Genomic DNA, 27360 nt, shown 5'->3' with positions numbered 1-27360 from the left:
TAGTTACGTTTCATCTCGTATGTTTTAGTCTTTTACAGTCTATGGTTTTAGTATGTCATAATAATAACAATAATAATAATGATAATAATATTAATTATTATTATTTTATTTATATATTTTAATGAAATAGTCGATAGTCATAATATCGACTTTTTAAGTCATAATAAATTATGATTTACCAAAGCATGTTTTTTTGTTTTTTATTATTTTGCGGAAATGGGTTTCCATAAATTGTGATAAACAGTTGTCAAATTTAAATTAAACTAAATATTTGTTCTAAAACAATAGCAGCTTCGGGATTTATTTATTTATTTATTTATTTGGGCATCCGATAAAAAATAAATAATAAAAAGTAAAAATAAAAGCTTAAAATAAGAGGTGTAACGTTAGAGTGGGAAGTCGTGGGCCACATAGTGCCTCTGGTGGCAAGCATGGCAAAGTGGTTGTAAGCGGTTGTGAACCAGCAGTTCCGGTACTCTGGCGTATTGACCAATCAGAACAGCGAACGCCGTTCTCGCGCGGAATTCGTCTTCAGCGCTTTTTCATTGTTCGCGGGAAACCGACCACTTCTGAATGAAACGTCTTTCCAGCAGGAGCAATGACTCTTTTTCACCATGTTGTTGATCGAGGGGTTATAAAAAGAAGGTTCAGTGGTGAGTGCCATTTACATATGTCAATGGGAATCTATGTTATCACACTGTTTACACTCAGGCATGCTTTAATAACCAGGTCAGCGTCGGGACTATCCGCTGTCCTCTCTGCTGGACGGATATCAGTGTGCTCGACAGGATGAACACATTTCATATGGAGCCTCAGCAGCGGCTGTCCCGCCGTTTGGATGCACATTTTCCTCTGGTACACAGTTAATTCAACATTCACAATGAGCTCAAATGTAGTCAGAAACTTATTGTATAATGACTAAACTGTTCGATGGTTTATTTGCAATGCCCAGCCCCTGGCCAGCAGAACGACCTTGCTGTCGCAAATGAGGAAGGGTTTGTAACAATCTTTAATACTGGAGAAAAACAGAGCTCTGTCCTAAAAGGTTGGTTTGTTTGCCTAGATTCAAGATTGGCTACTTATTTAAGCCATACAAATCACTCATGTTAAAAATTTGTTTTGCAGAATGGCAGGCACATGATAATGCTGTTTTTGATATTGCCTGGGTTCCTGGTACACAAAGTTTGGTGAGTTTTGCCTGATTCTTCTGTTTGAAGATGGTTTTAGTGCTTCTGACTAAATTAAATCCTCAGTTTTTTTTTATATAAATGGTAAGCATTGCTTTAAATGGGAATATTATTTTATAGGTTACGGCATCTGGTGACCAAACAGCCCGTCTGTGGGATATTATATCTGGTGACCTGCTGGGAACTTTTAAAGGACATCAATGCAGTCTTAAATCGGTGGCTTTTTCCAAGCAAGAGAGAGGTAACTACTGGTGATCATCACAAGACTTACAACTGTTTAAGTTGCGCTCCATGCATAATGCAAATTATTTGTGCATGAAATATTTGAATGACATACTATTTTTGCAATGTGTAGTATACTGATACTGTAACCCACAATACAGTGCTCTCAATCCTATTAGATGACACTACTCTGAAAACTTTGCATTTAGAACTTTAGTTCTGCCAACTAACTGAAAGTTGAAGTACTAAAATTAAAGGTGCACTATGTAGATTTTTATGACGCAGTCCCATCATATCATTTTAAACAGCCTTAAATGTGTCTATGATGATAAACAGAGCTGCATTACCTCATACTCATCATTGTAAAGATGATGAATGGTGAGTGCAGAAATGGCACTGGCAACCGTGTTCCATCATGATAAAAGTGATGTGTCCCCCAACTGTGTCCCATCATAGATTGCGTAACAATCGATCTCAACTCCCTGAACACTCGGTCCTGCTCCGCTTCATACTACAGTAACGTTAATAACCACATCAATGAACATGATTTCTGCCCGAGCCCTATCCCGATTCTTTTCCACCGGCAGTGAGGTGAAGACCACATGTCCCAAGATTCTGCAATCAAACTTGCCGTCATCAAACTATGCCTTTCTTTTAAATAGGTGCCCTCTAGCGGACGGAAAAGTGCTACATAGTGCTAATTTAAATCTCAGTAGAAACAAAAAGCAGAAGCACACATATAATGGCTAAAACATTAAATGAAAAATATAAGAATAAAAGCCAACCTAAATATTATAATAGTGTATAAATAATACTAAAATAACCCTGAATGGTTGGCATGAATTAATGTGCACTGCATACTTGCTACTGCTATTTTTTTTAATGGCTTGTTCTCTCATTACAGCTGTGTTTAGCACTGGAGGCAGAGATGGGAACATAATGATTTGGGATACAAGATGCAGTAAAAAAGGTGCTTTATTATTCTGACAACTGATGCTTAATAATAGGGCAGTCAGGGCAGTCAATGTTTTCTGAAGCTCACCAAAAATGTTTTCTTCCATCACAGATGGTTTCTACAGGCAAGTAAAACAGATCAGCGGTGCCCATATGAAACCTGAAAGGTATATACCTCAAACAAAGAAGAGACGTGGGATGGCGCCCCCTGTGGTGAGTCAAACAACTTTACATTAAAGGAAATGTATGTAAGATTGTGGCCAAAACTGGTACTGCACGTGTATCCCCTCTCCCCTCCCCACTGACTTGAGGTCTCCAGATAGGCTGCAGGATCCAGCAGGAACGTTTGTAGCTGTGGTAACTAGAGCAGAAATGGCAACCCGGATGCCGAAACAATACCGACTCCGTGATTGGTAGAAAGGTGCAGTGCGGAGCTGCAGGCTAAAACACATGTCAACATCAACATCAGTTGAGGGCTGCAACAACAACAGGGTCGGGTAGGGCCGGGCCCGTGATCAAGCGTATGTTTTTTTTAATCATTAGCCTACTTTACTAGTCTAATTGGGTTGGCAGAAAGCTATGCTATAATCAGAAATTATATATACATATTTAGCAAAGTAAGAACTAATACAACAACTAAGAAAGAAATGTGAGGGCTACAAAGTTGCACAAATCAGGATTAGTGTAAAAATGCGTGTTAAACTCACAGCTTGAGCAGTGATGGAGCGCAGCATTAGAAACAGAAACGCTCTGTCAGGAGCTGCTCGCGTGAACACTGCACTTTGCTTAATTAAATATCTTCAAATCGTTTCGTTTAAAAGTGGTCATTTCAAGCTTTCTATAGCCTACGCATATTTCTCATGTCTGTGAGGCAAGTATAGCCTGCTGAGTTTCGGTTTATTTATGAGATGCGCGCTCCAGTTCATGAGCAATGAAAGCAATCACTCCCATGACTTCACCTCACGATTATAGTCTGCTATTTGCTTTTTATTATTAAATCCAGGCAATTGGCCTAAGAAACCTTTTTTAAAATTAAGATACAATTTAAACAAAACGAAATAAATTCTTTCTACAAAACAAAACTTAATATTAAACTAAATATAACCACCAAAATCATTTCTGACCCACTCGCATCTTTTCACTCATCATAATCAGATGAAATATGTAAAAATGATATTATAATATTTAAACATAAATATGAAGGAAAAAAAACACATTGTTTAATGGCAACAACAAAGTAAGCTACAGATAAATGTCTGAGCTGGATTTGAGCAAACATCAGTTTACCGGTGAGCGGATCATGAGCGCGCGCCTGCGGATTATTGAGCAGAGTCAAGTCAACTTTATAGCCTATAGCGCTTTTACAATGACGATTGTTTCAAAGCAGCTTCAAAGTGTTAAACATGAAAATATTGCAACAAAATGTTATTCGGCTAAATGTAGTTTTATCATGAGCCTCACCAGTCCGCTTCGCTGCGCTTTGCTCATTACAAGCTCATTCTCGTCAAAACGCCCACGTATTGAACAATGGTCGGGTTTAAATCGGACTCGGGCTCATAATTACAGTTAATGTGTCGGGCCGGGCTCGGACACAGCGTGCTCGGGTAGGGTCGGGCTTGATTTTTTTGAGCCCGATCTAACCTTTAATGAGTGGACTCAGAGGGGGAAAGGTTGAACTATAGCAGACTACATTTTACATCACTCCTTAAAGCCAGGCATACACAGTGCTATTTACACTGTTGTACGTGCTCGCAGATGTGTTAAAAAATTCACAACAGTGGTATAGACTGTTCCCTATTGCCAAATCATACACAACCACGTCACACAGGCTAAATCAAGTATTATTAGGCTATAGCTCAGTGGCTGCAACCATACAGCGTGCGTACACTGTCATGCACACATCCACACTGTTCCTCTATCTCTATTTGGCTGTTTCTGTTAAAAGAAATAGCTGCTTTCTCTGCTTTTCAACAAATAATTTGCACATGCATATTTATTTTTTTCCTATCCAAAGATAGCTGCAACATTGAAAGCTCCGGTCTCTGTGTTTAGCGTGAAAACTCTTGTGCCGTGTACCAGCTGCTTTGACGCGATTTTCAAGTTAACTGACTCATAGCATGTGCAATATCTCAATCAACTTCCTGAGTGTCCGAACTCGCAGTGTACGTCCGCCTTTATTCGGCTGATTTGGATGTTAAAGGAGCACTCCACCATTTTAAGAAATAGGGCTTATTCAACTTCTTTCCTACATTTAGGTGGGCAAATGCATTTTTGTCTTAGTGCATGCATTGTTTTAGTTTGACAGTGTCACTGTTAGCTTAGCATAATGAATGAAATCCTATATTGCCAGCTAGCATGTCCTGAGTAAAAGTGATCCAAAAAAAGAAACGCCCACCTAATTACTTCTTGTGGCCTGCGTATTCACGAGTACAGATAGTGATGCAGTTTAAGACTAGGCAATTTCCTAGACATATATTGATTTGGGACTATATTATGGGGAAGGACAGGCAAAGAACTGCTACCTGTGCGCAAAGAAATCACGTCTCCAATCCTCACGTCCTCTGGCTGTTGAGCAATCGCAATGTGTTGGGTCATATCTCTGCGCCCAAATAGCAGTGCTTCGTCTGTGCTTCACCTATCCAAGTCAATATCTGCCTAGGAAATCGCCTAGTCTTAATCTGCATTGTTTTTATTTGTACTCGTCAATATGCAGTTATCAATAATGTTATATCAAGGTTCCAATGTAATAGTATACAAACTAAAGCTTTACAGGTTTGAGGTACAGGTTGACTACATTCTAACGAGATCAAGCTAATCAGTCTTTTGTCTTAATGCACTTACTGATCTTTAAGCAACATTGTCAGAGTGATTACATGTGCATCTATGCATCTGATTGGCAGAGTTATGCTGATAGGATTAGGACTGGTGACACTGAAGTGCATGGGCTGTGTTGCTTTTACCTATACAACATTGGCATTCGTTTCGATTGTGTCCTCCGCTACTGTGTAAATCCCTCCCCCTGAAATGTGGATAAATTGCAATGTATACTGTTTAGAATTAGACTTGGATGACTGCAGCCACAGACAGAGTGTGTTCTCAATAAAGAGGAACGCCTGCCCGAAAGATATACCCAAGTTCTCCTGGTCTTCACTTCTGAGTTTCCAACAGTTCCTTTAAGTTTGGCTTGAGGAGGATTGAAAGCGTGCTGCTGTGAATATGGTGCGCTGGACAGATAAACAATAATTGTTTTCTCTTATTTTCATAATCTTGGAAGCTAAAATAGAAATCAAATTCATAATACAATTAATTGCACAGCCCTAATCACTGCACAAAATATGAATAACAAAAACTTTAGGAGTCAGTTGTCCACAGCGATACTAAACCTGCCAGGGTACTAGCACAAAAACGTGCAAAATATTGTCTAATAATAAACAAAATCCCAGAAAATATCAAGATATTGTTACTTTCTTGTCAATATCACACCTCATCTGTGTTTTCATTAAATGCAATACAACAGAAGGTATTCACCTGTTTTTCTTCTTCTTTCCCTGTCTTCAGGACTCCCAGCAGGGTGTGACGGTGGTTTTGTTCTGTGATGAGAACAAGCTCATCTCCTCAGGAGCAGTAGATGGGTGAGTGCACAAAGCAGTGTTGTACAGATGTTTTCTTATTACTACTTACTTTCATGATTCGGAACTTTTTGTCTGGATGTCACAATAATAGTGACACTTTTTAATTTAATTTCTGAATAAAATTGAAATGCTGATGTGAGCTGAATTTCCCAATAACTTTCTGATCTCGTCATAGAATCATTAAAATGTGGGATTTGCGGAAGAACTACACTGCATACTACCACAACCCCCTCCCTCTGCAGACCTATCCTTACCCAGGCTCCTGCACACGTAAACTAGGTAAACATCTCATTATGGGTGGCATTTGTCTGTCAAGTAACTTGTTTATTTCATTTCTTTTTTTTATTTAGGCTACTCATTTAGCCTATTTAATTTAATAACTTTATCTCAGGAAATGATGCACCCAATGTGTGAATTATTGTTTGTTCATCATTTTGCAAGCAACTGGTTATTATATGCCAGTTTGCAATTATTAAAAATATTTACTTATACTTATATATATATATATATATATATATATATATATATATATATATATATATATATATATATATATAGTTATAAAAGTATATATACACACATATATATGTATGTATGTATGTATGTATATATATTTATATATGTAGTTATATATTTATAACTACTTAAACCATGAGGGGGAGCCAGTTTATATCATATGTGACCCTGGACAACAAAACCAGCAACAAGTCACATAGGTATATTTTCGGCAATGGCCAACAAGGGTCAAAATGATCAATTTTATGCCAAAAATTATTAGGATATTAAAGAGCATATTGCAGGTTAATTTTTTTTATATGAATTTATAACCTTGTATGAAAAGGTAATGCAGGATTTAAAATGGTTTTTAAAAGACAACTTCACCAGTTTCAAGTTGAAAACGATAGTAATTTGACAAGGCTTCTAATCAATTTGTTAAAGGTGCATTATGCAGCTTTCCGTCCACTGGAGGGCGTCTATTTAAAACAAATGCGTAGTTTGATGACGCCAAGTGTGAGCGGAGCATCTTGGGACATGCGGTCTTCACCTCACAGCCGTAGGAAAATAGGACTCTGGCAGAAATCGTGTTCATTAATGCGGTTATTAACGTTACTGTAGTGTAAAGCAGAGCAGGACCGAGTGTTGTGGAGCTGAGCACGGCTGCTGGAGCGATTGTTAAACAAATACCCGCCTCGCGAACACCGGAACTTTTATGATGAGGGGACGAGACACATTCGCCGGGCGCCTGCACTGATCCGCTCTTCCGGTTATGATTGAGGTAATGCAGCTCTGTTTATCATATAAGATACATTTAAGTGTGTTGAAAATATGACGTTACTCCGTGCGTTCCTAAGAGTAAAGCGCTCCTGCAAAATAAAACCCGAAACCGAGGGTAACGCAGATATGACGCAATTGACAGGCGACTTCCTCAAACGCTGAAACGTCCCGGTCCTTTGTTAAAATAGCAATTTTCTCACAATTTACGAATAGTTGGAAACATTTGGGATATTGTAGGTACTCCAACTGAACAAAATATATAACACTGGCCTAGTGGTTTTTGGATAGTGCACCTTTAAATGGTAAATGGACTGCATTTATATAGCACTTTCAACTGACCCTATGGCCATCCAAAGCGCTTTACATATTGCCTCACATTCGCCCATTCATACACTCCTCGAAACTTGGTCAGGTGGAACCGGGGATCGAACCAACAACCTACATGAACCACTGAGCCACTGCCGCCCCATAAATACAGGTCCTTCTCAAAAAATTAGCATATTGTGATAGTTCATTATTTTCCATAATGTACTGATAAAAATTAAACTTTCATACATTTTAGATTCATCGCACACCAACTGAAACATTTCAGCTCTTTTATTTTTTTAATACTGATGATTTTGGCATACATCTCAAAACATTAGCATATCATGAAAAGGTTCTCTAAACGAGCTATTAACCTAATCATCTGAATCAACTAATTAACTCTAAACACCTGCAAAAGATCCCTAAGGCTTTTAAAAACTCCCAGCCTGGTTCATTACTCAAAACCGCAATCATGGGTAAGACTGCCGACCCAACCCTGTCCAGAAGGCCATCAATGACACCCTCAAGCGAGAGGGTAAGACACAGAAAGAAATTTCTGAACGAATAGGCTGTTCCCAGAGTGCTGTATCAAGGCACCTCAGTGGGAAGTCTGTGGGATGGAAAAAGTGTGGCAAAAAACGCTGCACAACGAGAAGAGGTGACCGGACCCTGAGGAAGATTGTGGAGAAGGACCGATTCCAGACCTTGGGGGACCTGCGGAAGCAGTGGACTGAGTCTGGAGTAGAAACATCCAGAGCCACCGTGCACAGGCGTGTGCAGGAAATGGGCTACAGGTGCCGCATTCCCCAGGTCAAGCCACTTTTGGGCTACAGAGAAGCAGCACTGGACTGTTGCTCAGTGGTCCAAAGTACTTTTTTCAGATGAAAGCAAATTTTGCATGTCATTCGGAAACCAAGGTGCCAGAGTCTGGAGGAAGACTGGGGAGAAGGAAATGCCAAAATGCCTGAAGTCCAGTGTCAAGTCCCCACAGTCAGTGATGGTCTGGGGTGCCATTTCAGCTGCTGGTGTTGGTCCACTGTGTTTTATCAAGGGCAGGGTCAATGCAGCTAGCTATCAGGAGATTTTGGAGCACTTCATGCTTCCATCTGCTGAAAAGCTTTATGGAGATGAAGATTTTGTTTTTCAGCACGACCTGGCACCTGCTCACAGTGCCAAAACCACTGGTAAATGGTTTACTGACCATGGTATTACTGTGCTCAACTGGCCTGCCAACTCTCCTGACCTGAACCCCATAGAGAATCTATGGTTCATCTGTTGGGTCTAGAAGCAAGACCCAACACTCTGGATGAGCTTAAGGCCGCTATCGAAGCATCCTGGGCTGCATAACACCTCAGCACTGCCACAGGCTGATCGCCTCCATGCGACGCCGCAGTGAAGCAGTCATTTCTGCAAAAGGAATCCCGACTAAATATTGAGTGCATAACTGAACATAATTATTTGAAGGTTGACTTTTTTTGTATTAAAAACACTTTTCTTTTATTGGTCGGATGAAATATGCTAATTTTTTTAGGTGAATTTTGGGTTTTCATGAGCTGTATGCCAAAATCATCAGTATTAAAACAATAAAACACCTGAAATATTTTAGTTGATGTGCAATGAATCTAAAATATATGAAAGTTTTATTTTTATCATTACATTATGGAAAATAATGAACTTTATCACAATATGCTAATTTTTTGAGAAGGACCTGTATACATTTTAAGAACTGAAGTATGATTATTTTGCAGCGGGTGAGTAGTAAACATGATACCGACTATTTTGAGTGGGTTCTACATTACTGTGTTTGCCTAAATAAATCGACTTTTAAATCAGTACTCATCTGTCAAACTGTAACGTTACTGTAAACAACATATTTACACGCTGTTCAGTTCATGATTCAAAGTTGAAAAGTTATCATTGTAAAATCATTGCCATGACGGATGGTATAACGTTAGATGTGTTGGCTGTCATTGAGCAGCAGTGCTCAATTGGTGCTCTTCTATCAGTGCTCTGTATTTGGACAACTTTTAAAATCGATTTCTCAATATTTCAATTTGTTTTGCACCCTCAGATTCCAGGTTTCCAAAGAGTTGAATCTTGGCCAAATATTGTCCAATCCTAACAAACCATACATCAATGGAAAGCTTAGTTATTCCAATTTCAGAGAATGTATACTATTTCAATTGACTATTATGACTGGTTTTGTGGTCCAGGGTCACACATGGGCAAGAGTTATGCCGGTTAAGTAGTCTCAAGCGGCAGATAATTATTTACTACAGAAACTGAATGTAAAAAGTTCTCTTTGAGATGATGAGAATAAAATCACTTTTATTTTCGCTTCTGTGCCATTATTTTGAGCAGTATTTAATGTTAAAGAAGTTGTTTTTGCAATGAGTGAGACAATTAACTAATCCTTATATCCTAGCTGTGTGTAGGTTATGTTTTGATGGGCTGTGTATTGTGGGCCAAATTAATTGTAATATTCATTTTTATAATAAAAATAGCCTAATCATAATAATTGAATATGCCTTGCATGCCATCTGCTTCTCCACTCTAAAGAGCTAACAGGCACAACATCAAAGTGATTAACTGTTTTATCTAGATCCGCATGATTCAATTCAGTTCAGTAGTTAACTGCAATGTCCGAGAGTCTCTCCTGTTTCATGGTGTTTCTCATCGTGTCCTACCTGTAGCAGAGCTGACGGCTCACATCAGGAAACTCGGCAGCTTTTGCCCCCCTAATGTTTCCCATTCATCTCATGCCCATTAATGAGCATTAGTAATTAGCATTTGAATCTTCACTGACGTTTTGATCTGCAGGTTATTCTGGTCTGTCACTGGACTCTACTGGCTCCAGACTGTTCTCCAATTGCACAGATGACAATATCTACATGTTCAATGTCAGTGGTTTAAAAACCACTCCAGGTAATGTACATTTATAATTAAGTACTTTCTGTCTGTTATAATTGTTCTGCCTATCTGTTTTTGTTAGGCGTGTAATAAAATGATCATTATAGGCTAATGCAAAATGAGACTGAGCTTTTACATTTGGTCTTTTCACAGTTGCTGTATTCAGTGGCCACAGTAACTCCTCGTTTTATGTGAAGTCCAGTGTCAGCCCAGATGACCAGTTCCTTGCCAGTGGTTCGAGTGACCATCATGCATACATATGGAAGGTAATGAAGAACCAAGAAGATTAGAAATTTAGGTGAATTCAGTCTTAGAACATCTGTGGTCACTGTCTGCACACAACTTTTCAGATTTCAGACCCAAAGCAAGCTCCAATGATGCTTCAGGGCCATAGCCAGGAAGTCACATCAGTGGCCTGGTGCCCCACTGATTTCACCAAGGTAAGCACGTTTATAATGACTGTCCATACATCCACCAGATTAGTTTTTTTATTACACGGCTCTGTGAAATACTTGATTCTGATTGGACAATCGCACATTCCAGTGGTATGTTATTCCCAGATAACAACCGCCAAAAGTGAATAAAACACCGCTCATCCGGGTACTATGAGTTATCTTCACCGGTACTAATATGCTAAACCTGTCACTCCGCTGGCACTGTCGTCGACTATCTGGTGCCATTGTGTGACTGAAACACTTAACTACCACTAGTTACAATGAAGAAGACTTAAAGGCGTTTCATGATTTACTCCCCCTCGAGTCATCCTATGTGTATATGACATTCTTCTTTCAGACAAATAAAATCGGAGTTTTAAAAAAAGTCTTTAAAAAATATTTAAAAAGTCCTAGCTAATCCAAGCTTTTTAATGACCGTAGATGTAGTTCTGTTTTTGAAGTCCATAAAAAATGCATCTGTCCATCAAATAACGTGCTCCACACATTTCGTCCGATTGCATTTCGTATTCAACTTCTGGGAAAAGTGTTGAAAGTGCCTCCGCAGCTCAAAAGGCTGTACATACATACATGCATGCATCTTGAATTGCAAGAAGGCACTTTAAATATGGAAATTTTTCTTACATAAACGCAGCGATTTGCTTCAGAAACCCCCAGAGCTGTGTGGAGCACGTTATTTGATGGGTAGATGCATTTTAATGGACTTCAAAAACAGAGCTGTTTCTTCATGTATAAAAATATAATGTGAACGTAGTATATGGACTTATAAACACAACTAAATTGAAGGCACAAGTGTGCTCATGCTTTAACATCTAAGACCATGTCTGGATTGTTTTTTAGATGTTTTTTTATCAAATAAGTTTGTTAGCCTGAAGACATGTTTGCAGTACTTTGTCTGGCGAGGAGAACAGCTCAATTAATGCTACAATGTGCTCACTCGATGATCATTTCACACTTTTGAATGTCTGAGACGTAATCCTCATTATTGTTTTATGAATCTTTTGTTTTGTAACAGCCATTATTCAAATCTATTATAACATGTATGCCTGCCTAAATGGCCCATTATCAGCACAGTATTTCCCTTTGGTAAGCCACAGTTATCTAAAAAAAACTTTTAAAAAAGCACATTATGTGAATTATTGTAACAAAATAGACAAAAGCTCCTGGTCGAACAAGTGCATTAGAGCTTCAGTTAGCATCAAGCTACATAACAAAATTTAAAGCATTACAATTACACCTTTATTCTTTATCTCACTTTAGACCACAATCGTGTGTTTTTATTAGTTTCCTGTTGCGATATAATGGGGATTTTATTCGAATGGTGATGTTAAAACATGTTATATTTATCATTTTATAAGGAGCTAATCGCTACACCTGTTAGCAGTCATAATCTAAACATCCATTATTGATATAAAATAGCTGAAATCACATGAACAATCACACAAAAACCTTATTCCATAATTATCGTGTTGATTAGTGATCGACCGATATTGATTTTTTTTATAACCAATACCGATTATTTGCATGTTTGTGCCGATAACCGATATAGAACCGATATTTACTTATTGTGTTATTTTTGTTTTTTTTACAATTAAAGCAACTGAACTGAGCTTTTTAAACACTGTAATTTTTGCAGTTTCACTTACATACAGAACAATTTACATCAATAAATAGTCAGAATTGTTTTTTTTTTCAATACTGTGCAAAGTCTTTTTAACATTAATGCTGTTTTACCTTTTTATTTATAAATACAGCCATATTAACAACAGGCAAAATACATTTATAAAGTCTAATGTTTTCAAATGGAGAACATAAATGAGAGTTGTCTATCAACTCCCCGTAACTATGAGCATAAATATAAGCATTCATTTTAAACTACAGTTTTAAAAGTGTTTAATAGACTAAAGGGTGAATATTCTCTGGATTATGCAAACATTGTAAAAACTGATGTATTCGCTGGTTTATGTCAATCTCATCTAGTACGGTATCAAAATGAATGTTTGTGTCAGTCTCTGAATTATGCTGATGACAGGGTGCTGTTTTCATCTCTGCGTTTAACACACGTCTGGCGGAGATAGGTTTAATAATTCATTTTCACGGCGCTGTAATTAATTCGATGTTTATTATAAAACAACGAAATGTTATATAATGTTAAATGTCATATAGCAGACGTTAGTATAATTTAAGGAGTTTTAAACGAGTCGGTCTTGTTTACATGTACAGTAGCCTATGCTGGAACAACAACTCGGTGAGAGTAGCCTACGGCTGAACGCGACTGAGCATAAACACAGAGAGAGAAAGAGTTTGGTGCTTTTATTTCTAACATGCTCATTCGTGGCGTAATAATTAATTTTCACGGAGCTGTAATTAATTAGATGTTTATTATATAAATGTTATAGCCTATAGCAGACGTTAATATAGTTTAAGGAGTTTTAAACGAGTCGGTCTTGTTTACATGGTGATCTAGCCTATATGCTGGAACAACAACTCCGTGAGAGAACGGCTGAATGCGACTGAGAATAAACACAGAGAAATAAGTTTGGCGCTTTTATTTCCAACATGCTCTCATTCATGGCTGTTTTATTTCATTCATGTGAAGTTGCATCTTTATTGTGACATGATGACGGATTACCTGACTGACTCCGTTAGTGAGTTTGTCTTTAGCGCCAAGTTTATACTACCTATACATATCAACATCTTATTTGAGGTCAATTTTGCATAACTGTTATGTTAAACAAAGTTGATTAATTAAGGGATGCAGGTTATTTTACCTCTGAACACAGCTGTTGATAATCTCCCTTCAGACGCAGTTCTTTAATGGTTCGCTTGTATGCAATTCTCAAAACGTCCACAAGATGCCGCCATTTATCGGAAAATCCGATATTACAAAACCGATACCCGATAATGGGAAAATGCTTAAATATGGGGAAAAATATCGGGAATCCGATATATCGGTCGATCACTAGTGTTGATTAGCTTCTTAGTTCACGTGTAGAAATGTAGAATAGACTCGTTCTTCACAGTGCCAGAATGAGTGTCCACACAGGAGGAGTGTGTCATGCGGAGGGCGGTGTTGAGCAGTAAGATGACTGACAGCTCAGGGAGCAAATGAACACCTGATGACTCCTATTTGATGCATATCATTAAGAGACCCAGAGAGAGCTCCCCGCATGTTTTAACTCTTTTATATCGAGTTATTCAGTGAGAAATGAATGGAAATGGTATTCTGTATGGCAAAATATTTTGCAAACGTGAAATGTCAGTATTTCTCCACATATGAGCACTTTTGAACTAAGAGCTAAACTGAAAGCTGTTCTTTGCTATCTCTGTGAACACAAATGAGCCAGTGCAGACGAGAGGGAATGAACGTTAGTCTGATAATCTATCGTTCATAACAGCTCGATAATAATGCACTCCTGACATAAGAAATTAATGTCACTGCAACCAGGTTTTATCATAAACAGTGTTCAATTATCGAAGCTGGAGTCTTTAATCTTTCTGACGATAATGAGTTTGTCCATATAAAGTAATCGTGTGATGTTTAACGAGCAGTGAATGTTGAACAATAGTAATCTGAGCCCGTATACGATCTTTGAAAGGCATGGGGTTAAGAAAATAATGTCACTGCAACCCAGTTTTATCATAAACAGTGTTCAAATATCGACGCTGGAGTCTTTAATCTGTCTGATGATTAGGGATGGGTACCGAAACTCGGTATTAAATCAGCCCCGGTGCTAAATTATAAAAGACCGCAGTATCGATAAGCTCTGATGCTATCGGTTCTGCTGTCGGTACTGGAGCAATGTCGAAATTACACATACTATTTATAATTGCTTTATAGATTCTATATTGCTGCCTGTTTCTATAAGCAATAATAGAGAGAGAGTCTCTATTATACAATAATAACGACAGTCCTTGTTAGTAACGATGATGGCCAACAAAAGTTTAGTCTGGTTTAGGGCTGGGCGATATGGAGCAAAAAATATATCTCGATATATTTTGCTATATCTCGATATACGATATATATCTCGATATCTTTACAGGAAAAATAACCCCCTAAAAACTACAGCAAAAACAAATATGCCAAATACCACAAAAACCTTTTTTTTTTAATTGAAGTGCAAAGAGGTAGTCAAGTGCTTTTGCGACATTTAAAAAAAAATAAAAAACTCCCTGATTACATAAATAATAATAATTTAACTGTAAAAGAAAATAAATAATATTGACTTTTCATTTATTTCATGCTTTCAAAAGATGAATCAAAGACTCCCTTTTTTACAGTTAAAGTAAACAGTAAGCATTTTGCCGAAAGATGGGGGCATGACTGTGATATAAATAAACTGTTTGTCATAACACCACTTCCTGTTAAATTTGTATCAAAATTCAAACAGTGATGTTTGTCATGAGTTTGACAAAATTCAAACTCATCATGCAGATCATGTAGGCTACACATGAGCTGAATTTCACTTCTTTTCCAGTTACAGAAGGAAATATGAATGTCAGAAGGTAGGCTATATGATAATATGATACAGTACAACTTACAGAAGAGCACTGTGTCTCAGGACACCGGGGATGTCGCGTTTTTCACTCTTGGTTAAAACGTGAATAGACCTATTCATCATAATCCCGTGATAAAGCTGACAAAATAATAATAGTAATGATATTGCAATACTTTTTAAATGTTTTCAAATGATATGCGATCATTTTGACATTTTAACCGAAAACTATGCGATCAGTTAGACACAGATCATAAACTGGCATGATTGCGACCGCGTCTCGCACCAGTAGTGTCAATCACCTGACTGTGGGTGAAATGTGCGATTTGAACTATGATGAACATTAATATTTCTTTATGAATTTTAGCAAGCGGTTGTGTTAGAAGGAAAACATGGTCTCTAAACTGAGTCCTGAACAGCGTGCGCGCTTGTCAACATGATAACTAATCCTCACCTGGTTGTGGAAGCAGCCGTGATCAATGAGACAACACGCGAGGGGAGGGGGAACAAAAGCAAGAGGCGGGAGGCGCGCGAGGCTCCGCGAGCACAACACAGAGAAGGCAAACAAGCAAAGTGGCGGAATCAGAATTTAATATAAACAATATATCGATATATACGATATGTCCAAATCCATATCGAGCTGAAAAAATATCTCGATATATTTTAAATATCGAGATATCGCCCACCCCTAGTCTGGTTACACTTCAGGTCTGTGATATTAATCTTATTGTATTTTCGATTTTGGTTGCCAGGAATTAAAAATAGATATGAGGTAAAACTATTAAAACTGCCACGTTCCGTCTTGCGTAACTTCCTTCCCTTCACAGCTGTGAGCATTGGTTCCTCCTAAACCCTAAACTTAACGTCAGAATCAACACAATCTGTAATTATTGTAAAATGCAGTCTCTATTGATTAGTCTCTGTTGCTAAATTGTGGTACGTGTTTGTTAATAAATTGATAGAACTATTAAAAGCACAATAATCCACGAAAGAGTTTCCAACTTCAAGGCAGCTTATGCGCGTGCGCTTGGAAACCGACTGCAACTCGCACATTATAGTACTTTAGGCTGTGCGCGCATGTCTAAACCATCAAATACACGTCAATGTCAAATACGAATAGCCTATGTCAAAATGACCGTTGGAAGAGTATTCACTTAAACACAGTTTATGTCTTAAATGGGCGTTTATAGTTGGGACAAAATATTACGTATATTAAGATCTGCATTCGGTCTTAAAGGGGCAGCGTCTAATAAACCCTGACGATTGTGTCATTAATGTGAATCAAACAAAAGGCGAAGAGAAAGATACTCGCAGCTAGTAAAAGATTAAAAAGCATTAATCTATTAATTTGTACAGTGAAAACCAAGCTGTGTTATTTTATTTGTTTATTAGATATCTTTTGTAGGTCATTACCCAAACAGTAATGTTAGTAGACCTTCCTGAAATTAAAGCACCGTATTTTATTTGTATCTGTTCTATTGTATATTTACTGTATTTATTTGACCATTTGTTTGTACTTTTTCTTGTTCTTATCGTATGCATATATAAATAAAAAAATGCCTGTAAAAATGCACTAGTGATAGATGTTTAATATTTGTTTAAACATTGCTTTATAATCTGAACATGTAAAATATCTATAGAAAAATAAACAGCAATGTTAATTATTTTCTTAAGTTTTCTTTTTATTATAATAAACTCTAAAAAATGAACCGATAAGGATACCGTTAAAGTACCGGCTCGATAAGCAGTATTGGTAATAGTAGTAATGCCGTTAAAACCTTAACGATACCCATCTCTACTGATGATACTGAGTTTGTCCAGAAAAAGTAAGAGCGCGATGTTTTAACGAGCAGTGAATGTTGAAAAATAGTAATATGGGGCCGAATGCGATTTTTGAAAGGCATGGGGTTAAATATGACTCCGATTTTATTAATCTGAAAGAAGAATATACACACCAAGGATAATGTGAGGGTGAGTGAATTATGTGCTCATTTTAATTTATGGGTGAACTGCATTGTGTTTCAGCATTAATTTCAACATGTATGTTAAAAAAACTAAAATCTTTTCAGCAATAGATAAAGGCTTAAAGTAGTTTGGGACTGTTTTTCTTCGCGAAAGCTTTGCGTAAAATCTAAAATATTTTAACTGTTAGCTGTGGGATAATGTACATCCAGCCGGTTGTTATTGCAGAATAGAACCCCTTCAGAGTGATTTAAGACTGCATCTTACATATTGTTTACATCCATCACTTTCTCTTCAGATCGCTTCCTGTTCAGATGACAACACCGTTAGGATTTGGCGCCTGAACCGCAGATCGGATAGAGAGAACTCGTTGAACCAAGACCCAAACATCGTAGGCTGGACACTTCGTAAAGTTCAGTCACCAACCAGAACACCTGGTAAGGTTTTTATATTTATTTATTTGTGTGTGTGTGTGTGTGTTTAAAACACAACCCATTGAACGCTTTGAATAATTTGGGTTTTTTTATGTTCTTGAAAGAAGCCTTTCTCACTTAAAGGTCCCGTTCTTCGCGTGTTTTCGAAGCTTTGATTGTGTTTACAGTGTGCAATATAACATGAGTTCATGTTTCGCGTGTAAAAAAAACACAGTATTTTTCACACAATTTACTTATCTGTACAGCGCTGTTTTCTCTGTCTTAAAAACGGCCTGATGATTTCCTTGTTCTATGAAGTCCCTCCTTCAGAAACGCGTAACGAGTTCTGATTGGGCTAGTGCTTCCCGTGTTGTGATTGGACTGCAGCTTAGAGCATTTTGCCCAGAAAGGTCCCGCATCTTACCATAACGGGGAGATGCAAGCGCTGAATGCGCGCCCTTCTCCACGTGGGAGAGCAACAAGACCACGCCCCCTTTTTTGTGTGTTCTTGTGGGTGGAGGGTTAGTCAACAAACTGTTCTAGTGACGTCATTCATGTAGGAAGTGCCGGCCATTCGCTGTAGGCTTTGAAAGGGAACTTCTGTTAAATAAAATATCTCGCTTGGCATTGAACTTTGAGCTTTATAATTTTACAGGTATTATTTATGCTCTAACAGCAACATTACACACTAACTAAAGTTTTAAAGATGGAATTGCGAAGAACAGGACCTTTTAAGGCAACATTTATTTGATTAAAAACACATACAAATTCTAAAATTGTGAAATTTATATAACTTAAAAGAACTGCTTTCTATTTTAATATTAAAAAATATAATTTATTCATGTGATGGCAAAGTACATTTTCACAGACATCTTTAGAATATGCTAATTTGGTGAGCTAAGTATTTAAGAATCAAATCAGCATATTAGAATGATTTATGACGGATCATGTGACAAGACTACTGTAATAATGCTGATCACAGGAATAAATTACATCTAAAATTGGGATGCACCGATAGGATTTTTTTGGGGGGCCGATACTGCTTTTAATAATTATTGACAGATGCCGATATCTGTCAATTATTTAATTAAAAATTGTCATTTTAAATAGATAGTGTTTTGGTCATGTTTTAAATCAGCTAAGTAAAAAAAATCATACATTAACTTATAGCCTACTAGCTAGTTTATTGCTGCATTATCAAATCATTTCTAATGACCAGAGACTGAATCAGCAGCCCAACATAAATGAAAGACTAAACTGAAAGAACTGAACAAATATACCTATGAAATAAACAGTGCTTTTTAGGTAGATTTAACAGTTGTTAAAACATTGAACATCTTAATTATTCCAAACTTTTTAAGTAGTGCCTTCTTATAAATTTATAAATCAAATATTTGGTTTCTTGATGAGTTTAAATTGGTACTTATGCGTTATAATTTGTCTTCTCAGGCCGTTACAGCCCTGTTGAGCTCACTCCAGCCAAAAGTCCTGGTTCAGAGAGGGTCGTCTCTCTGGCTTCACCCCAGCCTGCTGCTTGTGCACCTACGGGTGCAGATTTACCCCTCCCATCAAACACTTCTTCTGCACCGTCAGCCAAGCCCAGCAGCCCCAAAATCCCCTCGTCTATCCAGCAATGGTTCAGCCGCAGCAGTTCCCCAGGTGTCAATGGTACGTCTCCTCTTCGTACGGTGCTCACTCCTGTCCTCCAGGGCCCTTCCTCGGAACGGCGTGCAAAGCGACGACTGGAAACGGGTGATTGTGCTTTATCTGGTTTGGGAGAGGAGAGTGACGGGGTGTCTGAATTATATCCCAGCATAAAGAGGAGCAGGAGTTCATTGAATGCAGAGAACTGTTCTGAGGAGAAAGGTGACTTATTCAGTTTGCAAACAGATGAGAGGCTCTGCTTGACTAATCAAGTTGGCACTGGCAAAGAGAACAGCTCTCCGAGAAGGACTGATTGGCTGTCTGTGATTAGCCAGAGATTTAAAGGATCGACCCAACCCAAAAGCCCGAATGGCAGCAGCAAACGGCAGGATGCAAGAACACACAGCGCTTCAGTAAGTATATGCATGAAAATGCATTACTTTGAAAAAGTAGAAAAAACTATTGTCCATCTAAATGATTGTCTAAAATGACAACTGATACCAAGATGTGTTGATTTTTATTCCATTAGAAGAAGGTAATATTGAGGTCTTCATTCTAGATAATCAAATATAGTGCTCTTGGATCCTGAATTTTTAATAGCGTTCTAAGCCATAACCCAAACAAACCAACTCTGAGGTTTTATGAATAGCAACTTTTTTTTTATCAATTGTCTTTTTGTGGTAATTAACTACATATCCCAAGAAGCATTGCACATGACACAATCAAACAAGGATACAACTGTAAAATCTATTGATTTTATATACATGCATTAATACTTCCATTCAGTAAAGATGCAATAAATGACAGTCTTAATTATTTCAAGCAAATTTTGTTCTTTTGAGCTTTCAAATATATCAGAGAGTCCTGAAAGGTATGATCTCCGTTTCCACAAAAATATTAATATAAAAAATATTAAGCAGCACAGAGATAAGAATATTTGCTGTCTTTTATCACAGGAATAAGATTTTAAAATGTAGCCATTCAAATAGAAAAGGTTAACTTTTTTTTTTTTTTTTTTGCTCTGAGTGAGCTGTAGAAATATTTAATATTCTCCATCCATCCAAATATTATATTGTATATTAAAATTATACTTTTAGTCCTGGTTTGCTTTGTCATCACTATCATTTAGAAAAGTAAACCTAAAGATATTTGTCCATATCTCACAGCCCTAGTCTCTGTCTGCTTGTTTGGCGCATGCCAGGGTTCAGATTCGCTTATTCAAATGAACCACTCTATCAGCAATTGCACCATAATTAATTTTAACCATATTGTTTTTAGTAGTTCTGAATTGTTCTCTTCATAACTTTTCTTTTTCTTTTTTTTAGGCAGCAGTATCACCACGTCCCATGACAGTTGTTTCTCCACTGCCAACAAAAAAAGCATCACCCTCCAGACCTATGAAAAAAATCTCTAGCTACTTTATTAAAAGAACCCAAGACTGAATATTATGTGGGGAGAGATTAAAGTGTCTAACACATGACACACAGTTTAAGTCTGGGATTTCTTTAGACAAAAGTATCGAACCAAGAAGAAATATGCAGATACTACTTGTATTTATGTATGTGATGTGTATATTTTTATCTAGTTGTAAGTTTTTATATATTTACAAGTTTCATTTTCTAGGGAAGGGTCAAATTGATAATCATTTGTGAACAACTAGATGAAGTTATTTGGCACCATAATTAAACTCTACATGTCCTCTGAAGCTTCCACGTTTATCTGTGATGCATTGAAAAAGACACTTTACTGAATTTAACCAGCATTTTAAAGCATTTGCATTTATATAAATTCAACATAACCCTAATAAGTGTAGTGTTTGTACTTCATATATATATATATTTTTTTTTTAGCTTTTCAAAGGTGCTTATTCAAGCTTGTCTGTCCTTAAACGTAGGTCACATTTTTCAGAGCTCTATATTGATTGTAAAGAAGCACTTTACATAACTAATCAATTTCCAATTATAGCTCGGTGCCTTTTAGGTATTGACTATCAATATTACAGTGAGTTTAAAAATTGTTTAAACACTTTTACATCGTACTGTATGATGTGAAGGTTTGTCTGGAATGTGACTTGACCTGATAGTTCAAGTCTGTGTTTTGACCCTACTTGTTCTTGTTGTTGCCTGAGGTCCTCAGCATGGTTGATCGACTATTCTATTTTTGGATTGAAGTTCAGTTTTAACCAGTTTCAAATTATCCCATTCTGTATACTTCAATTGTTTATTCGCCAAATGAAAATGTTCAAACCTATGTGCCTTTATTCTTTGTGAAGATGTTATGTAAAATGAGTGTCAAAAAAACAGGTGAATCTCTTTATGGTCCAATGAATACATTCATACAGGTTTGGGAACGATGAGCAATGTTTTTTTGTTTGCTTGGTTTTTTTTTCCTCCGCGTTTTTGTATTTCAAGTTCATTTTGGGGTGAACGTTACTTTGACGTAGATACAAGTTTCACGAACTCTTACTTACTTGCTATTTTGTGCGTTCTCGTTGACATGTACTTTATCTGCTTGTGTTTTTTGTTGTATATTTATTATTTTGAGTGGTTTAACGTTTCTGGATATGTGTTGCCTGTTGTGAGTTCGAAGATACAGAACCTCCTCCTGAGTCCTGACTTGTATTTCCCGAAATACCATTAAAACAAGAATCTGATTGGTCAAGGGGCGGAGCTTACTATCTTCGCGAGCGTTCATTGGATGGATATTCTGTCTCGCAAGAGCGCCACGGGGTTTTATTTTTAGACCCCAGTGAGACGCAACAGCAGCTGAATGAAGTTCAGCGGATCCGAGGAATTTTACGGCCCGGCTGATTCGCATTAAACTCTTTGCTCGCTTCGGTAATACATGGAGCTTGTGCCAAGCGACTGGATAATCATGACTCGGTGTTTTGGCTGTATGTCGTCTGAGTTTGAATTGTGTTACGTGGAGTAACAGGTTTATTGACGTCTTTGACGAGTTTAAACATTCCAGCATGATACAAATCTACAATTGACTAACGTTACGTTTTTACATTAACGCGTTACCAAATTATCGGAGGATACGTGTGGATTTTTCGGAGAACATGCAGCCTTCATGAGTGGCTCGACAGTGCGTGTCATTAGATGGGGTCTCGTGAGTTTGATGTACAGCACAATCAATGGGATGTCAGTCAGAATAGAAAACGTTTAGGGCACATACAGACACTGTAAACGCAGCTCATTGGATAGACCTGCTTTGAAATGTCGGCGATATCTGCGTCCGAGAAAGTGGATGGATTCACGCGGAAATCTGTGAGGAAGGCTCAAAGACAGAGGATTTGTCAGGGCTCGTCTCAGTTTGCGGCGAACAGCAGCAGGCCTGCGCCTCCGGAGATCTCGGCGCTCCCACAGCTCAAAGGTAAGAGGATAAAGCGCTGTAAATAGACTCGCAGGCTCCGTCTCAAACTCTAGTGAACTGCCTAGTAGCTAGACTGCATTGTGGTGCCATGGGCGCCTAAGCTACTAAAAGTAATAGATGATACACATAAACTATAATAAAGCACACCTGAAAGTTATTTATATTTCTGATAAGCCTCAAGTATTAACAGCAGGCCCAGCTGTCTTCTGGGAGACTCATCGTGTGTGTTTGGGTGTAAACTGTAAGCACAAATTTTGTCAACATTATTTCTCAGATTCTCTTCTTATCATCGGAAACATCTTCATTTTATGGTCCAACCTGTGGTTTCCCACATTTCCTGTCATTTTTGTGTGCCTTTGGAAGTCAAATGGTTGTCAGTTCTTTAAAATCGGTCAATAAAGGGCATCAGTGTCCGCCCACTTTTTCGGTGGCCATGGTTCCAGAGGTATTTTTTTCCCATAGGGAGTTTGAAAGTCTTCGTTAAAGAGTTATAACATTCATATAAGTTTAAATTGTTCACAACATTACAAACTTTGATTTGAAGCAACAACAAAAAAAAGTGTTCTGATTGGTGGATTTTATTTTATTTTTCAAAAAATGGCACACATTAATGTAGTTTTTTCACCAGGAATTTCACTGTTAAACATGATTATTTAAGATTATTTGCATGCTGATGGTAAAAATCAATTCCCCTGTGGTTAAAAGATTTTTTTAAAGGGTTTGTCCACCCAAAATTGAAAATTCTGTCATCAATTGCTCACCATTCCAAACCCGTAAGACTTTTTCATCTTCAGAACACAAATGAAGATCTTTTGATTGAAAGCTACACACCTACCACTTTGACGCTTCAAAAAGTATATAAAGGGATTGCAAAACTAATCCGTGAATACATTTTCTGAAGAGCCTTGACTGTTTTATATGATGAATAGATTGGATTTCGGCTTTAATTCGCATTGATCAGCACACATCAGTTGTGATAAACGGAAGCTAAAGCATGTCTGCTTGATTTGTGAAAACCAATGAGGTTCATTCTCATCATGTTACGCAGCACATTTGAGCTTCCACAAAAAAACAATGACATTCATTCTTGTGTTACGCAGTATGTACAAGCTTCTGCAATAACCAAAGAGGTTCATTCTTGTTACGCAGCATGTTTGAGATTCTGCAAGAACCAGTGTCAGTCGTTCTTGTGTTATGCAGCACGTTTGAGCTTCCGCAAGAACCAATGAGGTTCATTCTTGTCACGCAGCACATTTGAGCTTCCACAAGAACCAATGAGGTTCATTCTCGTTACGCATATGCAGCACGTTTGAGCTTCCACAAGAACCAGTGAGGTTCATTCTTGTTACGCAGCACGTTTGAGCTTCCACAAGAACCAGTAAGGTTCATTCTTGTATTACTCAGCACGTTCGAGCTTCCGCAAGAACCAATGAGGTTCATTCGTCACGCAGCACGTTTAAGCTTCCGCAAGAACCAATGAGGTTATTTCTCGTGTTACGCATATGCAGCACGTTTGAGCTTCCACAAGAACCAGTGCGGTTCATTCTTGTGTTACTCAGCACGTTCGAGCTTCCGCAAGAACCAATGAGGTTCATTCGTCACGCAGGACTTTTGAGCTTCCGCAAGAACCAATGAGGTTCATTCTTGTTACACAGCACGTTTGAGCTTCCGCAAGAACCAGTGAGGTTCATTCTTGTGTTACTCAGCATGTTTGAGGTTCATTCTTGTTACACAGCACGTTTGAGCTTCCGCAAGAACCAGTGAGGTTCATTCTTGTGTTACTCAGCACTTTTGAGGTTCATTCGTGTGTTATGCAGCACATTTGAGCTTCCGCAAGAACCAATGAGGTTCATTCTTGTGTATTACGCAGCACGTTTGAGCTTCCAGAAGAACCAATGAGGTTCATTCTTGTGTGTTACGCTGCACGTTTGTGCTTAGGCAAGAACCAATGAGGTTCATTTTTGTGTTACGCAGCACGTTCAAGCTTCTGCAAGAACCAATGACGTTCATTATTGTGTGTTACGCAGCACGTTTGAGTTCGGCAAGAACCAATGACGTTCATTATTGTGTGTTACGCAGCACGTTTGAGTTCGGCAAGAACCAATGACGTTCATTATTGTGTGTTACGCAGCACGTTTGAGTTCGGCAAGAACCAATGACGTTCATTATTGTGTGTTACGCAGCACGTTTGAGTTCGGCAAGAACCAATGACGTTCATTATTGTGTGTTACGCAGCACGTTTGAGTTCGGCAAGAACCAATGACGTTCATTATTGTGTGTTACGCAGCACGTTTGAGTTCGGCAAGAACCAATGACGTTTATTATTGTGTTATGCAGCATGCTTGATCTTCCACCATAATCGATGATGTTCACTGTGTGTTACGCAGCATGTTTAAAGGTCCTGTTCTTCGCGTGTTTTTGAAGCTTTATGTTTACAGTGTGCAATATAACATGAGTTCATGTTTTACGTGTAAAAAAACTGTATTTTTCACACAATTTACTTATCTGTACAGCGCTGTTTTCTCTGTCTTAAAAACGGCCTGGTGATTTCCTTGTTCTATGAAGTCCCTCCTTCAGAAACACGTAACGAGTTCTGATTGGGCCAGCGCTTCCCGTGTTGTGATTGGACGGCAGCTTAGCGCACTTTGCCCGGAAAGGTCCCGCCTCTTACCATAACGGGGAGATGCAAGCACTTAATGCGCGCCCTTCTCCACGTGGGGGAGCAACAAGACCACGCCCCCTATTTTGTGTGTACATGTGGGCGGAGGGTTAGTCAACAAACGGTTCTAGTGACGTCATTACATCCCTGCACTTCCTGCTGTAGTCCAAACCGTCCGTTCGCTGTAGGCTTTGAAAGGGAACTTCTGTTAAATAAAATATCTCGCTTGGCATTGAACTTTGAGTTTTATAATTTTACAGGTATTATTTATGCTCTAACAGCAACATTTCTCACTAACTAAAGTTTGAAAGATGGAATCGCGAAGAACGGGACCATTAAGCTTCCGCAAGAACCAGTGAGGTTCATTCTCATGTGTAAAGGCAGCAAGTTCGAGTTTCTGCAAGAACCAATGAATTTTCATTCTTGTGTTACGCAGCACATTTTAGCTTCTGCAAGAGGTTTGTTCTTGTGAGTCAAGCACGGTTGAGCTTCTGTTTGTTCTTTGTTCAATGTTTATGTGAATAAAAGACTATATTCAATTGGTTCTTTATAAGCAATCGTCTTTTTAGAAAATTTTGACTAAACTGCTTGTTTCATATGTATTAGTTTTACATCTCTTTATAAATCTTTTGAAGCGTCTAAACAAAGTTTTAGTTGTGTTTCGGTCTATAGAGGGACAGAAAGCTCTCAGATTTCATCAAAAAGATCTTCATTTGTTTTCTGAAGATTAACAAAAGTCTAATGGGTTTGCAACGGCATGTGCGTAAGTATTCAATGAATTGGGTTAACTATACCTTAGTTAAACTTACCCTTTAAAATGTAATGTCTGTTTTGTCAGAGCCTGTTCTTGAGTTGGTCATTTGATGGCAAAGTTTTTATTTTGGGTTCTACAAAGTTCAATCATCTAAAAAAAACCTACTCAAAACATTCACTTTAAAAAAAAGTTATTTTCAAACCATTGGTTGAACCAGTTCGCAAAACCTGTCTGAATGACTCATTTACCAGTCACGAGCAATTCTCAGTTCAACAGCTGACTGACTCACCGAATCGAGAACTGAGAGGATTTGTGAATAAATGCCTGAAATAAGGTCTGTGTTTTTTTTTATTTTTTTTTTTTTTAAATTAAATTAAAGCGGTTACATGTCTTGAAAAAGGCAACAAGTGGCTAAATGGTATTACTGATGCTGTCTGGGACATTAAACATCATCACGCTGAACAGGTAAGCTCAGTACGCTTTTGTCAATCCCAAGGTTTACAGTAGTCTGCTGGATTCAGGCGGAACCCAGATCAGATGGTGGACCTGCGCCTAGACATGACCACACACGTTATCAAAATGATCGCAAATGACTCAAAACACTATATAATGCCTGCCAGACCAGTATTTTGGCAGTCATTTTGTAAAGCAAAAACTACGCGCCTGTACAAGTATTCAAACCTATTTTGAATATGTGCGCACACATTTGCCTATAGACTAAACACGTAATGCTTCGATGCATGGCATCACCATTCTCACAGATTTATTTATTCATTTTTCATTTTTTAAGTTTACACAAAGATTATGATGGTATCATTTCAAAACTATTTCAAAACCTGTTTCGAGGTTTGCGTGCTCTACCTGCCGGGAGCGGTTGCCTTGCGGATGAGTGCCTAGAACGCACTGAGAGAGTTTTCTATTTTGGTTTAAAATGGTGTCATGCAAGTGGCCCCAAAGTGAATAACTGATTAATTTCCATTGTAAAAAAACAATTAATCAAAAACTTACTTTAGCTGAGAAATATATATTTATATAGTTCATGTACCCAAAGCAATCTCTCCTCCATTAATTTCCTTATCACTGTAAAGCTGTTCTGAAATATATATATTGTTAAAAGAG

At 37.9% G+C, this 27360-nt stretch overlaps 2 protein-coding genes across 3 annotated transcripts in view; both read left to right on the top strand.

The window, feature by feature from the left end:
- The first annotated feature begins 506 nt into the window (after window positions 1-506).
- dtl (denticleless E3 ubiquitin protein ligase homolog (Drosophila)) lies at window positions 507-21158 on the top strand. Of its 2 annotated transcripts, none has more exons than XM_067417292.1 (15): window positions 507-653; window positions 730-855; window positions 953-1045; window positions 1126-1187; window positions 1308-1428; window positions 2314-2379; window positions 2476-2576; window positions 5922-5995; window positions 6171-6274; window positions 10397-10501; window positions 10640-10752; window positions 10837-10926; window positions 17695-17833; window positions 19259-19866; window positions 20779-21158. In XM_067417292.1, the coding sequence occupies exons 1-15, from the start codon at window positions 599-601 to the stop codon at window positions 20893-20895; spliced, it is 1974 nt and encodes a 657-aa protein (XP_067273393.1). In that variant the 5' UTR covers window positions 507-598; the 3' UTR covers window positions 20896-21158. The 2 variants fall into 2 exon arrangements, with proteins under 2 accessions (XP_067273393.1, XP_067273395.1); XM_067417294.1 differs by having other exon boundaries at window positions 19259-19870; window positions 20783-21158.
- Window positions 21159-22181: 1023 nt separating this feature from the next.
- ppp2r5a (protein phosphatase 2, regulatory subunit B', alpha isoform) overlaps window positions 22182-27360 on the top strand; it is a 36923-nt gene continuing 31744 nt past the window's right edge. The window contains exon 1 of the mRNA XM_067417295.1: window positions 22182-22828. Within this exon, the coding sequence (XP_067273396.1) occupies window positions 22672-22828 (157 nt within the window). The 5' untranslated portion in view covers window positions 22182-22671. The remainder of the gene's footprint in view (window positions 22829-27360) is intronic.

The sequence above is a fragment of the Pseudorasbora parva genome, chromosome 15 (assembly GCF_024679245.1).
Source record: "Pseudorasbora parva isolate DD20220531a chromosome 15, ASM2467924v1, whole genome shotgun sequence".
NCBI classification, from domain to species: Eukaryota; Metazoa; Chordata; class Actinopteri; order Cypriniformes; family Gobionidae; genus Pseudorasbora; species Pseudorasbora parva.
Note: the sequence above shows the minus strand (reverse complement) of the source record. Positions and strands in the feature narration are given on the sequence as shown.

Bases quoted from the DNA above. Each gene is read 5' to 3' on its own strand.
- dtl (XM_067417292.1), top strand. From the start codon at position 599: ATGACTCTTTTTCACCATGTTGTTGATCGAGGGGTTATAAAAAGAAGG. The intron at 856-952 runs GTACACAGTTAA...TGCAATGCCCAG, and splicing joins TGGATGCACATTTTCCTCTG to CCCCTGGCCAGCAGAACGAC. The intron at 6,275-10,396 runs GTAAACATCTCA...TTTGATCTGCAG, and splicing joins CTCCTGCACACGTAAACTAG to GTTATTCTGGTCTGTCACTG.